This window comes from Catharus ustulatus, chromosome 8, assembly GCF_009819885.2.
Source record: "Catharus ustulatus isolate bCatUst1 chromosome 8, bCatUst1.pri.v2, whole genome shotgun sequence".
Taxonomy (NCBI): Eukaryota; Metazoa; Chordata; class Aves; order Passeriformes; family Turdidae; genus Catharus; species Catharus ustulatus.
The window spans coordinates 7,472,843-7,490,094 of record NC_046228.1 but is presented as its reverse complement, the minus strand read 5'-3'; the positions used below and the strand labels follow the sequence as shown (position 1 = coordinate 7,490,094).

At 34.8% G+C, this 17,252-nt stretch overlaps 1 protein-coding gene across 3 annotated transcripts in view; it reads left to right on the top strand.

The window, feature by feature from the left end:
• ATRNL1 (attractin like 1) overlaps positions 1-17,252 on the top strand; it is a 435,468-nt gene that overhangs the window by 179,137 nt on the left and 239,079 nt on the right. For all 3 annotated transcript variants that reach the window (XM_033066085.2, XM_033066084.2, XM_033066086.2), the window contains exons 22-24: positions 1,838-1,932; positions 2,559-2,637; positions 3,826-3,983. In XM_033066085.2, the coding sequence (XP_032921976.1) occupies positions 1,838-1,932; positions 2,559-2,637; positions 3,826-3,983 (332 nt within the window). The remainder of the gene's footprint in view (positions 1-1,837; positions 1,933-2,558; positions 2,638-3,825; positions 3,984-17,252) is intronic.

Here is a 17,252-nt window from a genome sequence, read left to right as displayed (position 1 = left end):
TCACACTCAGAATACTCTATGATTCCATGAACCTTTATTTTCTATTTTTCCTTCCACAATCAATATAAAAAAACCCCAAACAAAACCAAACCAAAACAGTTTTCTTTAACTATTAACACAATATTGTGGGCTTTTTTCTCTTTCTATGTCAGCCTTCCCACAGGATACAACAGAATGTATTTTTTCAGATGATGTGTTGCTGCAGAAAAGGTGATTGTCAGCAGTAAGCAAACTATTGAATTCAACAAAAGGCTGACACAGCTTTTCTTCTGCTTTGACTTAATCTTTCACTCTCTTTGTACTTACTGATTTTGTTTTTATGATCACATATTTTTATTTGTAACACAGTTTGTGTGGTGTTGGTGACTAGCAGAATGTTAGCAGTCCAGTGATCAAAATAATGCTTTACAATTATTCACTGTAGTGAATATGTGATTGTTGTAGTACCACAGACGACTTGCCATATTTAACATGCATAAAATAATAATCAGAATCATGTACTCTTATAAGTCATCTTCTTATTTTGTGTGAAAGGGGGAAAAATAGAAGCTTTTAATCCCTGTAGAGCTGTAATGGTAAAAGATTTAGAAGACTTATTCTGTTGGATCTGAAGGTATCTGCCAATGTAACAGAGCATTCAAGATGCATCCACCACACCCACCTTGGTTCACAGCAGTCTGTTGCACAGGGATTGTTTATCTGCTATCACAATTTACATCTCTGAGGACTCTGCTGATTCTTAACTCTGCACTGAACATTTCCTGCTGGGATTCTAGATAGCTCCCTCTATAAATTGCAACAACAGTAATTCCTGGTGACTTTTCTTACATTTTGGAGATGCTGTAAACCTGCTTCATCCAGTTGAGTCTGTCTCTGCCTTTTCCCTACAGAAAAGTGAATTTTCAATCATTCCTCGAGTTATGACCCAAATAAGGGTCATAGAGGTCTCCTTCCTCTGACTTTGGGAACACAACAGGATAGCTCAAGACTTCTGTCTTCTGACTTGTCCCAGTCATTTTCTGCTCCTTCCAGGAAGGGCTAGGCATGGGTTGGATCATCTGGAGGTTGTTTCTCTCTTCTGCACCTCTGCCAGCACAGCAGATTGTTAGTGAGCGGAGATGGGAGCAGCGTGTGGGAGCTCCCTGGCAGGCTCTGCTCCATTCATAGGGTGAAAGAAAAGTGTGTAGAACAGAAGCCAATGCAGAGTAAAATACAATTTTTTTGAGCAATACTAAGCAATCCCTTTTTTCCCTTGTATGAAATATTTGTATCACTTGCCACTTAACAACATGGCTTAAAATTCTGTCACTTCAGAAAGGAAGCTTGATGGTCACATAATTTCTATTCAAAGTTCCATTGTGCCATGTAGTTATTAGCAGTCTTATTTACTACTATAAAGCCTTCATACTATATAATTTTAGTGTAGATGCAACTTTTTCCAGATGTTTTTAAACCTAGTAATTGAATAATTATTTCACAATGAAATTAGGAAATTGATAATGCTTTAACAACACTTGATATTGTATTTTTTAATAATTATTTCATAAAGAATGGCTATTTCAAGTTATGTCTAATCACTGCTCTGACTCCATGATATAATTTGTTTCTTAATTTATTTTTTCTTAATTTTATTTTTTTGTTAACTTAATTGTTAATCTTTTCTAGACTTTATAATGCAAACACTTCACTAGTGAAATGCATGTGATTAATTCTGACTTGTAGATTTCTCCATGACTTTTAAAATCAATGTGACTGCTAAACTTTAAGTACTTGCATAATACAGAACTAATGTGTATGCACTTTATTTTATTGTTTTAAATTTTTGTTTTGCCTACAGACAGCCTTTTGATTGATTATCAGTTTACCTTCAGCTTATTACAAGAGGATGATCGTCATCACACTGCCATAAACTTTATAGCAAATCCAGAACAGGTAAGAAAATGGTAATAATTTTAGTTAAGTTTTAGAGACTCAGAATTCAAATTTCCATTGTATTTGACATTGATTAAAGGTTTTTAAAGTGTCTATAAGGTTTTACAGATAGCACAGAGTTTTTGAGAGCTGCGAAATTAGTCCAGTGCATTCACTCAGAACCCTTTCTAAATGGTAGATGTACTTCAGCTTAATCAATACTCTGAAAAATTATCAGTTGGTTTATTTTATTGTTTCTCCCTTGAATAACAAGTTTTAGTATCTTCATGAAATGAATTGAAGGGGTGTACCCTTCTGCTGAGAAAATATTTTTAGGTGAGGAAAGTAATTTTTTATTTGAATGTAGGCATTTGCCATATATTTTTTTCTTTAATTGTATAAAGACAATATTTTGTTGTACTTAGGACAATCTACAAGTGTAATTGATGTAGTTATATAAAAACTGTACCCTGTTCTTACCAAAACAAAAGAGAGAATTGCCTTTGGCAATGAATCATTACCATTTCTACTTATGTTTAAAATGAAAACTGGAAAATGATTAAAAGGCTGTATTCAGTTATGTGCAATACATGCAATACATTCTGATCTGTTTTGTTAACTTTCCTTTTTTTGCTTTTTTTTCCTAGTCAAATAAAAATTTGGATATATCAATTAATGCATCAAACAACTTTAACCTCAATATTACATGGTCTATTGGTTCCACAGGTGAGAGTAAATTTTGGTATGATGAATTTTTCCCCAAATAATTTCATGATCCTTTGAGTTATTTTATCCTGATTCTCTTTGTTGGTAATTTTGATAGTAAAACTTTGCCAAATGTGTTCTTTTGCCATTATCATTATGCCGTTATTAATTATATTATTTAAACCTCAGATGATAATTTGCAATCTGAATAAAGCTTCATTAATATGTTGACTTTCTCTCCTATTCAATTAAAATTACTTTGGTAGGAAAAGCTTGTAGCATATTTAAATTTTTAAAATGACAGTGTTATGAAATGTTGTGATTTTAATTAAGATAAATTGCTTCCTTAACTACTGCAGAGACTGAGATTTTATTTCTTTGTTTCAGTGTTCAAGCTAAAAATTTAATTATTAACCTTTACATTGATATCAAACAATAAAGTTCTTCTGTGTATGCTGATAAAAGGAACTGCTTATCTATTTTTTCTCCAACTTTGAACCCCATTACTCTTCTTTGTTTTAATTTAGACAGTTTTTCTGAATTGGTTCTATTGACTTTCTGAAAACACATCCAAGGAGATGCATGATGCTTAAAATGAAATCATTAAAAAAGAATCTCTTTAGAGAAGGTTCACAGTTTCTCTTAAACTCATGAATTTCTTCATCAACTCACTTTGGAAGTACTTTACCATACTATAGAGTTAGAAAACTCTATTTATTCCTTTATTATAACTTAGCTCAGTCACTGATTTATTTGCTAAAACTAATAAATATTTATTACTAGTTACATTATTAACGCTTTCATGAACAATTAAAACTTGACAGCAAAAATGTAAGATGTAGACAAATTCCCTTTCAGGTTTTATTAAGCTGTTTATTGAAATGAAGCAAAAATTACAGAGAAAAGCATATTATCTGTTAAGCTGACCATAATAACTATCTTGTAAAATTCATGTTACTTCTGTCACTTTTCCAATTTGTATAAAATTTTTTGAAACCAAAGTAAAAATTTCTGTGAATTCTCTGTATGTATATTAAATATACCTAATGTACCAGGTAAACTATAATAAGGGGTTTTTGAGAGGGAAGACACCAAAAGCAATTAAGGATTTATGTTTCTTATGCAAATTGGCTTTGGCTTCTTTAATGGTAATTAATATTTTTCTCAAATATTTGTATTTTTACCTAAGCTTTTAAAATTTCTTTTTAGCTGGAACAATATCTGGAGAAGAAATTCCTGTTGTTTCCAAGGTTAATATTAAGGAATACAGAGACAGCTTTTCCTGTGAAAAATTTAATTTTCGAAGCAACCCAAACATCACTTTCTATGTCTATGTCAGCAATTTCTCCTGGCCAATCAAAATACAGGTTAGTGACTGCTTTGTGCTCTTAGAGGTGTTTTAATTTCAGCTCTACATTGAATTTCAGGATTCCACTCATACAGAAAGTATACAAATAGAGTTATTTGCATGCTGTGATTTCTGTGTATAATAATTATATTATAGTGGCAATCATGGTGTGATTTCAAGGCTGGGCTGGATGGGGCTTTGGGCAGCATGGCATAGAGGGAGGTGTTGCTGCCCATGGCAGCAGAGTTGAAATGAGGTGATCTTTAGTCTCTTCCAGCCCAAATCATTCCATGATTCTGTGCTTTAGCTTTTAGTAGTGAGTCAGACTGCAGGCTGTCAATTTTAAAATCTGAATTTAAATTGTTGAACATACATGTTTATCCATAATGTAACTTCAGCATTTAGATGTAAACAGAGAAAATTATACACAAATCTGAATGTGCCTGGGTACTTGAGTGTAATCCTTTGTTACTGATTGGCTTTCAGAGCCTCTGATTTTTTAAATGCTGAGTGACTGTATCAGATTGCAGTATCACAGACTTCAGTTAAGACCAAGTGTATTTTATTAGAATTTATGTTCTTTGACCTCATTGGAATCAATTTCATTCAGTATTTTCTGGAGTACTGAGATACTGTGCAGTGGCAGACTCAAAAAATCAATGCAATCATCATTCCTCCCTGGCCTGTGAAGTTCCAGCAATATTTATACTTATAATTACTGTGGCTGCACTTGTGAACACAGCATCCCCTGCATCAGTGAAAGAGATTCTTATGAGGATGGATGGCTTTTGAGTATACTCCCTTACAGAATAAAGTCTTAAAAATTAAATTGTTAAAATGCTAATAAAATTTCATAATTCCTGATGATTTACTGCAGAAACAAGTACAAGCTCAAAATACTTTGCAGTTAACCATGCAAATATCCTACCAAATTTCCATTTTAGTGGGAAAAAACCTTCAATATTTTTCTAGAATACAAAACCTTACTTTATATATCTATATGAAAATATACATACATATATACAAATAAAATTTTAAAAAATTATATCTATATAAATCATATGTGTGTGTGTGTGTGAGATAAAGTGCCCTGGATTAAAGCAAAACATTTAGTTCTGCATAAACTGTCAGAGAAATGTTTTTGTTGTGTTAAGTAAAGCTAGAGTTGTCTTCATCATACCTGCATCATACCTGAATAATGACTTTAAATATGTGTTAACAGTGTTGAAGGATGAATTTATTCAGCTTGCTAACATTCAGGAATGTACCAGTTTATTAGAAAATCCAAACAAACCCTGAAGACTAACTGCTTGCTTTTACTCTTCATATTGAGTGTTTTTACACTCTGTCCCACTTCCTAAGGGTAGAACAACTTCAGCTGCCAAACAGGCTTCTTAAACAAATCCATGGAGCAATTTCAGCTGTAAATGCATTACATCTCCTCTCACCTTTGCTGCAAGGTGGCTGTACCAGAATTGTAAGACAAACAGTATTAAGGTGATGCATTCCAGAGGTGTGCAGCTCTGTGTCAGATGTTGGCAGATCTCAGCTCCTTCTTGTGCTGTTTCCATTGCAGCTTAACACCCTGATGAAGGGAAGGGAATCCCTGATCATTGGTTACAACTTTCTTTTTAAATCAGAATTTTAATTGTCTGCCATGGTTACACGGTTGAGGTTTTTTGTATTTCTTTTCCAGTTACATTGAAATTTATCAGTCTAGAAAGTTTTGCCTCAGAGGTAGTGGTGCTTGACTATTGGATTCTTTTCCTGTCCTGCTAATTTTTCATAAAACTTTTATTCTGTCTAGAAATTAAGTTACTCAATTTTATGCACTAAGGTCCACTTGGGTAAAATGTTTTAGGGTTTTATAATTTTCCTCTCTATTTGATTAACAGGATTATTATATAGCTGTCAACCTTTTTTATTCTGTAATTTGTTCCTTTCTGAGAAAATATCTGAAGTTAACATTACCAGTATCTGTTTCTTGGTTTTGGTGCTCTAGTATTAGATAACATCTTCAAATGATAAATGGAGCAGAGAGCTTTTCAGAGAAAACAAGTTTTGTTTTATATGCTAAGTCTGTAATTCTGCATGTAGTAGAAATTTTAGAAGTATATGAAACCTCCTATGACTTTGGGTTAAGAGAAGGAAGTCATGGTTCATTCCCACCTAGAGGCTAAAGTTTCCAGGGCCAGTACTAAATCAGGTCTAATAGTTATGATCTTCTACATCTTCATCTCTTAGCGTACCAGATTTCACCTTTATAATAGGCAAAAAGTGGTTGATATTTTTCTATTTGTACTGCAGTCATTGTCACTGAAATGGCCACACTGCATTGGTCATACCATGCTGGGAAGAAGCCTGATTTCTTGTGTTAATTCAGTACTGAAGTATTTAATCCTGTTAAACCAAAGGAAATTATTGTGGCTTCCTTGAGAGGTATTCTGTTCATTTAGTGAGTAAGGTAGCAACATGAAATTTGGCACGTGCCTTTTACACAATGCTTTTTGCAGAGGACTAAGTACTCCAGCACACTGAGCATTTTTCAAGTACAGTCTCAGTACCAGTCCTCCTGTATTTCCATTATTAATCACAACTCCTCGGGAATACATTATATGAAACATGAGTTCCTAAGGAGGCAGAACTAGTGACCTTACTTCTTTTTAAACTGGTATTTGAACTTGTGATTTTGATGTTATTACCAATGGTGTTATTGGTATGCATTTCACCACTCTGCTCTTGTGCCTCCTGTTATGCTGGCACTGGAGCTGAAATTTCTGGGATCTTTCATTGGGAGGATTTGGGCATTGGAGTTACTGCTCTTCTTTTCTGTAGGAAAAGAAATATCCCTCCTCATTATACAAGACATTTAGGTTCATTTTCTGTTAAAGTCACTTATATTATCTCTGGTTTTGTATTCATTTATCTTTAAGATTTTCATGATTATAAGGAAAAACTGTCCATCCTAGCAGGTGATTGTTTGTTGGGATCAATAACTCACAGCTACTTCCTCAGGCAGTTTTATTATGCACGTTACCTATTCAGCAAGTTGGGATTTTTTTCCCAAAATGCTAATAAATCCCTGGTAGCTCTAAAACAAAATGTCTTCTTTAAAAATATGATTTCTTGGCTTTGAAAAAAGGATATGTGGTTATTGGTGTCAATAAAGACAATTCTTTAAGGGGTACTGGTCTGTGATAGGCAGTGACCCATTTCATTGTTGTCACTGGTGATCCTAATCACCTCAGAATACAAATTCTTCAGCACCAGATAGCAGTGAATTACTTGCCAAACATAGAAATTGTGTAGGAAATTCTGTTTCAACTGTACTGCTGTTCTCTTTATTGAAATGTAGTGCAGGATCCATCAGCCAGCACCTTTCTGTCCATGGGCACACAGACGGGTGATGTCCACAGCCCTCAGGGGAAAACACTGCATTCAAATTTCCTGATGCTAAAGGCATCTTATTTAACTGTAAAATTCCTTCCTCCAGGAAAGAAGCAGAAATGTGGCATAGTTGCATAAGGGCTCATTAGAAAGGTGGTGATGTAGGACATGTTCAGCTTAGAGCTGTTTCCACAAATAAATCTATTGTCTATTGACCTGGCTGTAAAATGGGCAGGTGCCAGTTTTTTCTCAGAAGTATGTTATAGTTATACAATGGCACACAAATGTTGGATATTTCCCTGCTGATTTACTGCAACAGCTTATAGCACACTTTTTCTCCATTTCCTGTAATTCAGAGCTGCTGGAAAGCAAGGATGGATTAAGACTCTTAAACTTAACTGGTGAGACTTTCATAAACAACAGTAGTTTCTGCATCTTTTCAGAGGAAATCTGTATAAATTATCTTTGTTAACAGATGTTAACAGAAGTGTCCAAGTAAGAGGATATGATTTATCATTCACACTTCCATTTGACTGTTTTTGAGTCCCAAATCTTTAGGTGTGCTGTGTCTTATATATCAGTTAAACAGGACTTCATGAGAAAATGCTTTTGCCTTAAAATAGGTTATATTTCTGAACAGAATATATGGCAAAGCCCCATAACCTTTTTTTTGCTCATTTTTATTTTATTTTGAGAGTCAACGTAATTCAGACTCGGCTGGTAATGGAATTTGAAGGCTGTAACATTTATTGAAAAGCAGTAACTCAGACTGTAGCCAGCACCTCAAATAGTGGTCAATGGTCCCTGAAGCAGTAAGCAGTCATAAAGCTTGGGCTTCTGACAGCTATGCAAATATTAATAACAGCAGTCACAACATGTTCTTCAGTCTCAGGAAACTAGTTTTATGGCAAGGGATTTTTATCATTTAAGCTGGTAACAGATGTATTTTCTTTTTTTCCATCATTTGTTCCCATATTCTGGAAAGCAGTGACTGCATATGAAAAAGCAAATGCCCTTAGAAATGCTGTCCTGGCTATTTGGCTGATCGCTGTCCCTAAGGACTGCAGTAACATTCCTGCTTCAGGATCAGCTGCTTTCCTTTATCTCTTTATCTCTTCCTTTCCCATATCTCTTTGTAACTGTCAAACTTGTAAGTCTGACTCAACTTGTGCCTGTGTAGCAAAATTCTGTACCAATTTTCAAGCTGAATCTGGAGATAATAATAACTGTTCTACTAGTTATTTCCTTTCTTCCCTGAAGTGTAAATAAAAGATTCACAAGTGTCTGAGTTTTAATTGGGAGGGTCAATTTAAATTGTAAGGTTCAGCCTTAGCAGCAAAGCACTGTCTAGCAAAATTAGGTTTGTGTTTAATGGAAAAAAAAACTTGTTATACATTTTTGAACATAGCATAGTTAACTAACATGTTTCCACAGCACAAAACAATTGCTGTTGCAGTGAAGTTAGACAGGATGTTAGTGTACATGTAGGATGGCCTGATGTTTCTGAAAAAGTTAAATATTTTTAACCAAGCCTACTTGGAGTTCTGGTTTGTTCTGCACTGTGGTTTTTTCTTACAAAAACTGTCTTTGGCAACCCTGTATTGGTTTGTATACCAGAACAGAATAATGAATTATAGTGAAGATTTACATTTTATTTGTATGTAGCACAACAAATAATCAAAACTACTTCATACATAAATATTCGAGTGATTTTTTTTTTAAAGCTGAACTTAGCATTCTTTCAGTTCACTGGCTCCTGTTTCTGAATTGATTTTTTCCCCCCTGTTAATAGCCTGTGTGTAGCAACTGAAGGAGGAGTGTAATGTAAATCAAGAAGCATATCTACTCTTGTAATAAAATTTACTGTGTAGTATAATTTATTTCAGCTGTTTTGGTTTTGTTTTGGACTTCATTTGAATTTTTAGCATTCATGAGTGACTTACATGTTGCAAAAGCTCCAAAAAGTGAAAATTGTCAGTCACTTCCATTAGAAGTCACATCAGTATCACAACCCTAATAACTAAATGAACAAATAAAGATGAGATCTTTTGGGTTTTAAGGCCTTCCTGCATTTTGCTAAGGTCATGATTGTGGACCTTTTGCTTGGAAAATGTGTGCTTATCCACATGTAGCTGTGTTTGTAGCTGTGCCACCAGTGATTGCATGCCTAAATTTAATCCCTATGATTTATGATGAACAATTCAATTTCTAAGTGCCTTAATGGTTTTCATAGAGGCTGCTGAGTAACTGCATATAGCAATGTATGGGAACACTATAATTCCTGAAACACTAAACAGGTATTGATGATGAAGTGGATGCATTAACTTCCAAAACGACTTCGATGTTTTCTTACAGTAAATGTAAAATCCCTCTTTAAAATAGGTTTGAAAGTAGTATACCAAGAACAAAAACCTGGGAAATCCATTTAACTATCATTTAGTGACAGTTCTGCAAGGAGCAGGAAATTCTGTCAGAAAAGAAAAAATGACAGGAATAGAAGGCAACCTGCAGTACAGGGTGGATTTGTTTATAGATAACTGAGATATAGCCTAAAATGGACAAATATGTATAATTTCAGTTTTCAGTAGGGATGATGCTATTGATAATTATGAAAATTCAGGATTAATAATAATAATAATAATAATAATAATCAGAGAAACATAGAATCATTCTGGTTGGAAAAGACCTCTAAGATCATTTGGTCCAACAGTAACCTTACACTGCCAAATCCAGCACTAAACCACGTCCCCAGCTGCCACATCTACACATCTTTTAAATGCCTCCAGGGGTGGTGGCCACCATTGCCCTGGGCAGCCTGTTCCAATGTTTGACAACTCTTTCTGTTAAGATATTTTTTCTAATATCCAACCCAAACGTCCCCATTTTCAACTTGAGGTCATTTTCTCTCATCCTCCACTTTGCTGTGAAAATTGCCCTCAACAAAGCTGGATGCAAAAGTTATGTTACATGTGATCACCTTGTACATCAGGTGATATCAGTCCTGGACTCTGAAGGAAGAGCCATTGCAGGGCTAAAAGCAGGAGGGGTGGGAACATGAGACTGAAGAAGTGCAATTGCAAATTCTCATTTGAATGTAAGAAGGAAGTGATCCAAATAACAAGATTTAGTAAACTACAGTGCTTTGGAAGAGATTTTGAAGGAAGGTTATGTTAGTATTTTGTCAGCTTTTATGCATTGAATATGCATTAAATTCTACAGAAAATTAGAATGAAAGAATGTATATCTAAAGAAACAAGGATCTCTATAACAGATCACAAGGCTGCTCATGATACATTTCAATATTCTGTCAAAATGGTTCATCTAATCACCTTTCTGTTCATGGCATTTAGGTTGTTAGACAGCAAAAAGTCTGGAAATTCAAGGTTATGTCTTCCATAGTATTGTTTTTTTATATATGATTAAAATGTATTCAATGGGCTTTTTTCCCTATATCTATTTTTAGAAAAAAACCCCAACCCATTTAAGTGGAGAAATTAAAAATTATTTTAAAATTGAATTCAGGACAGCAGCATGATGGAAAAAATTAATTTCCTTCATTGCTAGTATCTAAAGCTAAACTCAGTCCTGTTTTTCAACACATTAAATACCATTCTTTAAATTCTCAGTCATAGTTACATTATTACAGGTGTATCTGTTACAGGTACAATTATTGCCTTTTAGAAAGTACTTGAAAATTACTACCCAAATGGGAACTGCTACAGTAATTATGGTAACTTTTTTCTTAGGCAATCAAATATAATTCCAGAAACCTACTGGTTCTTGCCTTAGAAAATGGACTATCTATAATATCTATAATTTATTTTCTTTGAATTGTAAGGTCAATTGTGTGGAGAACAAATCCTAAGGCTCTATAATATTCCCCAAAGAATTGATGTGCCCAAATTCAAGACGGCATTTTCCAAAATTGTTCCCATGAATCCTGAAGTATTGCTAAAATGAGGAAGTGTTTCCTGATTATTAGATTATACTTTTTTACTTTAAATAATGCCAAAACAGTTAACATTTGCCTTAAAATATGCCGGAACAAGGCTGCCAACCATATCACGCCAACTTCCACACCACTCCAATAAATGTAAATATTCCATTCATTATTCCTCCTGGTACATTTCTTTTTCCAAGCACCTTAGAAAAGGCCTAATATGAGCCACCAGAATATCTGTAAATATTTAACATAGCTGATATATTTCTGAGAAAGCAGAAGCCCCGTTAATAGTTCTGCTGATGATTTAAGGGAACCAAAATACGTAATTAAGAGATAATTAGTCCTCAGCGATGCATAGTTTTAATTGGTGTATAATTTGAATGTCTGAGATAAGAAATTGTGTAACTGATGTGCCAGTTGTGTAGGGCTTTCTTTTCCTGGCAGGCCAAGGAATCATCTACTGGTGGTTGTATAACACAATAGAGATGTATAGATATGGTATTTGCTGATAATAATTATCTCCCTATGATGTTTAGCAAGTAGATATTGATGTTTTTCCCCCTGTGTACTTACTGAAGTAAATTTTAGCTAGAAAATTTAAAATGCCATTAAAAAATTTGCTTCCGTATACCTTATGTTTTTTCGGGACTTTTGATTAGTTATAGAAAAATTAATCAATTATTCATCTTGGGATTTCAGGTGGGAACATATGATGGGGTATAGAAGCCTTTTGTTCAATAACAAGAAAAAAACACTTTGAAATATTAAGATTCTCCCTGAAGAAAACATCTATGCCTTGTTGAACTGCAGAAGCCTATAAAGGTCACATACAGTGGCTTCAGAATTATTTGAAAGTAAATGTTTGGCTCATAGGGGATCAGAATGGAAATAGGAAGCTGGTGGGAGAGAATAGATGTTTTCAAACTGTTTATCGTGTCTGTCAGAAACTTCATTGTCAGAAGGATTAATGCAACCTTAGTTGCCCTCTGTGATCAGGATTTTTATAGTAAAATGTGGGCAATATACGGGATTTCTGTTTTCTTATATCTCTGTTTAAATTTGGATTTCTGCTTTCAGCATTTCTTAGTAAACAAAATGTCAGTGGCTCAAAATCAGTTTAAAAATTTCAATATAGGGGGTTTGTGAGGAAGACTTCTCTAGAGCCCCAGGTCTGAGAGCAGTGATGATGGTGATGAATGATGAGCCTCACCAACATCACAGTGATCCTGATGTGGACAGGAGTTTCAGGGTTAGGAGGAACAGCTCTTGTGTTTCCTAAGCTCCTCTGGCTCCAGGTGCTCATGGACATCATGGGATTGTCCTGCAGCAGCAGCATGGGGGCACTTGTGCCATGACCTGGAGGCTGAACCTGACCTCTGAGCACTGGACCAACAAGGTGGTGGTGAACTCTCTCTGAGCCAGTGAACCTGGAAAAAGAACTTTCCAGTGCTAGGTAGCCTTGGCAACACTGGCTGCAAATACAGTTCTGGGATTTTGCTTAAAGCTTCAGATCTTAATTCCTCAGGCTGTGGCAAAATAGCTGAAAACTGTAGGAATGCTTACAGCTGAGTTTGCAGGGCTCTCTAAATCCCAGTTTTCCAAAAGCACTGAAGCTTCAACAGTTGGGACTGTTTTATGTGCAGGAGCATCCTCAGGAGTGAACTCAGTGCATCCTTAGTCCAAGCAGTGCTGCCTTAGGTTAAGCAGACATTCACGCTTAACAATGGTTATTTTAGTGAATCAGTATTTTTGGTGGCACTCTAATGTGTAAGAGTTATTGCAGTCACAGATGTGAGGAGTTGAAATTCATATCTGCTGCTAGAAAAAATCTTTGAGAATGGAAAATAGTTGCCATATATTGACCTTTAGGAGTTCTTTAAAGTATTTTTCTAGTGGTGATGTTTAATTTCTATTTTTTTGAAAAGCTTGATATTAATCTCTGAGCCATTTGGCCAGTGTAATGATTTCTGTGATGAAGCAACAAAATGACAATATTATTCAGTGAGACTCCAGGATTTCAAAAACCAAAGCCATTCTGTGGTTCCTTGTGGACTAACTAATGCATATATGGGTTGAGCTAGCGAGTGTGAACATATGAGGAAGTCACAGTGAACAAATGCTTTTCCTGAGAAATGCAGAAGGAACAGCACAAAATTGAGTAGAGTCACCAGCTCTTTGTTTGTCAAGAAGACAAGCTCAGACCTGGCTGATAATTGGGCAAATTCTGGGCTGGTTCTGTGCTCTCTGTTAGATTATATATAAATGCTCACTTCTTCAGACTGTGGAAAAGGATGATAGGGTCATCATTCTGTTTGGTTTTATTATGAAATGTTCATTGTTTTATTTTTAAAATGCTTTAAGGACCTTTAAATTGTGATAATGATGTCATTAAAAAGATCTCTTGAATTCTTTATTATCAGGAAGCTAATTTAATGTATTTTGAAGAAAACCAAAAGAAAACCCATAAACTGCTTGTTCTATGTTAGACAAACATATTTTGTGCCCTCAGGGAGACAGTACAAACAATTACCACACATAGATAGCCAGATAAGCATATTAAGCAAGAGAGTAGAGAGCTTGCAGGTCATCTGCTTCTTTTAAAATCTGGCTTTAAGTACATTAGTTACTTGTCATTACTTTTTCATGTAAGCACTTGATTTCATTGCTACCTAGGTGTTATATCTCATAGATGATAAATCCAGAAGGGGCTGTTTTGGTCATGTAATTTGAAATGAGACATAAACTAAAGCACAGGCTTTCATAAATTAATTGCAGTTTGATTTAGACCATATACTTTTAAAAAAAAAAAACACTCGGCGTAAATATTTCTAAAAAGTGGATGTGCACTTGACTTCTGCTACATAGCTTTGACTGTCAATTACTGCCACTGTTCAAAAACATTTAATTCATGGTAAGTGTAGCTTTCCAAGGGCTACTCTTGAAATATAATTCTGTGCTAGAAGGAAGAGCTTCCTCCTATAAAGGATGTGATGTTGTTGCAAATACCATATACTCTATCACCTTTTTTCTGCTTCTCTCTGAACCCTCCAATGTTTCAGTATCCCTTGGGAGCTGTGGGAGCCAGAACAGGATGTGCTTTTCCAAGTGTGATGGGATCACACTTGGATTGTGTTTTGGATGCAGAGTTAATGATGTACTTGAGGGGCAGAAAAAGGAAGTTTTCAGCAGCTCCCCCATGGACACTGTGCTGCTGGGGGAAGCAGAGCAGCCTTAGCTCCACTGTTCCTACTCTCTCTTCTTGTGACTCCAGTCCATCCTTTTTGCTGCATTCAATATTTTCCTCTTACACCCAGGAGTAGTATAGCCCCTTCATCACAACATTGGGAATTTAATGATTATCTACCACAACCCCAAATGTTTTTAATGTCACTAAGTCCAGAATATCATCCTGGAGAATGATTTTCATTCTTTGATTCCACATTTATGCTACCAATTCCAGTTTTACTAGTCTTCCCTTTCCTTTATCCTCCTATACACATGGCTTTTTAAGTGACCTATTATTTTCACTTTCTTTCCTCAGCATGCCAAATAAAAACATATTAATGATGAGGTTGTTTTATTGCAAGTTATTGACAGAAGCATTAAATAGTACTAGAAAACTAAGATCTAAGAATCTTGCTGTGCCTTGCATTAGAAATACATTTGTACAAATGTGAATCTCTATTTGCAATTACATTTTACATCAGTTAAAAGTTTAATAAGTGCCATGCTGAATTTTTATTCTAGTTCCTCAAACTGGGGGTTTTGTCAGAAGGATTAATACAATCTCTTTACTTGCAGAAACAAGAAAATATCCAGAATTACTGGAAGTTCTGTTACTCATATTTCTGGGGTTTTTTTAGGAATGGCTATAGAGATGTAGACATGAATTGGTGTGCAGCAATCTCCTGTGAATATGTGTAAGAACTGCTGGTTGTAGAATACTTGTTTGGAACACATATATTCTTAAAGCTGGTAAAATGAATTTGTAGACCATGTGCTACAGATTTTTCTATTCTAGTACTACATTATTATTTATGTTATGTGATTTTTATTCATTGTTCTCATCTTTCATTGCTAAAAAACGGGGGAAGATGAATCTTGTTTCTTTCTTTCCTTCCTTTTTTGTTTTTGTTTCATGATGTCCTTATTTTACTTTCTTGTCTTTTCTTTTTATTATTATTCCTTACAGTGACAAGAAAAATACACAAGACAGACATTGTTACAGATTGCAGTCTTGTTAAAATTGCCATATTAACTACGAGACCAGGTAGTGAAAACCCATTCAAGCTGTCAGATATTCTCAAATGAGCGAAATAAAAGCTGTTTGTATGTGTGTAGAATCATCATTACTCCTTTGTCTCCTAATGCCATCTTAGTGTAGGCTTTGAATTGTTTTCATTTAAAGTAATTTTGGTTTTGTTCTGTTCTCAGTGGTAGGGTCTGAGAAATTCTCTGCTGCATTTGAGAGATTTGCAAAAATGACTAATCTTCATGGATAAAAGTTTTGTTTTAGTTGTCTCTAGTGGAAGTGTCAGAATTTCTGACTCTGAGAAACAACAATTTATGGATGAACCACTCAAGGTCTTGGGTCCAGCTCTCTGCTCAGATCAGGGCAAACTTCAAAGTAAGGTCTGATTGCTCAGATCCTTGTCTAGTAATTTTCTTTCCTGTATCTGTTGGACGTTCTGTCCATTTTATCTAATCCTCTTTCTGTGCACCTCTGAGAAGACTCTGAGTTCATTTTCTCTGCAACTTACCCATCCTTTCTTTGCCCTCTCTTTAAAACTTTCAAAGTTAATGACTTCTCTGTATAGTAAAATGTGAGTTCAATGAATTTACAGTTACGATCAATACCAGGAATTCAGTGCAATTCACTGCATTCTCTTTGAGAGTCCTTCCAACCCCCAGGCTTTAAAAATAATGAAAATAGTTATAAATTTGAGGTAATGTTTTAAATAATAAGTTGTGTAATATAAATGCAGTTTCTTTTGGTATTTATTCAGCTGTCGGGCATTTTGAGCCAAATATTTATATCTGCCTTTGTAAAGAAAGAATATTACTTAAATGACATCTGGACAGTCTCCTTTTTTCCCTCTTTTTGGCATGATTTCTTAAATATACATTCCTGGATTGAAAATTTGACCATGCTTGTGTGTCCAGACAGGAGATTGGAAAGAGCAAGTATGGAGTACATCTCTTAATGGTTCAACTCAATTATCTTAGAAGTGTTTTCAAACTTAAAAGACTCTATTAATATTATTTACTTATAATAATATAGGTTAAGAAGATAAAAAGGGGGAAAGAGCTTAAAATTGCATTTAAACTGAAATATAAGGGTAAAAATATACAAGTTTTTATTGTTACTGTTAGACTTTGCAGCGTAGGAGGTGAGATGTCAGTGGAGAAAGGAATCATAAAATGTTTATTCAGAGGTTTAAAAGGAACATTTTGGCTCTGCTTTCTCATTGGGGAGGCATTATTGTTCCACTCCTGAGCATGAACCTGGTGTAAATGTGTCACTGCATCCATCGCAAACTGAAGGCATTTGGTGACATTCTGAAGTGCTTTTGTCAGCTCTTTGGTGAGGATTCAACAACAGCTGTGTCTAAGTCACAGATTTATTAGCACTCTTGTGGTTAAGACCCTTGTGCACCTATAAGAATAGATTTTTCCTTTTCTCTTACTCTCTCTTTAGGCATTAGAAAAGGCAATAAGCTATTTAATTCACATCCTACCTGTATTAACTACTGTAAGCTGATAATGCTTTTTCTGTAAAGTGATTATGGTTTTGGTCTGGTTTTTAAATTTTTTTTCTGTTGTGTTTTTTTTTTAAACTAATAACCCTTCATTTATATTCTGTGGGCATTAACCACAAAACTTGATTCATTTTGAAAAATCTTTTTTAGCTATATTCTTCTGTGGTAAGGCAAGTGGGGGGAAAGAAAAATCAATTGC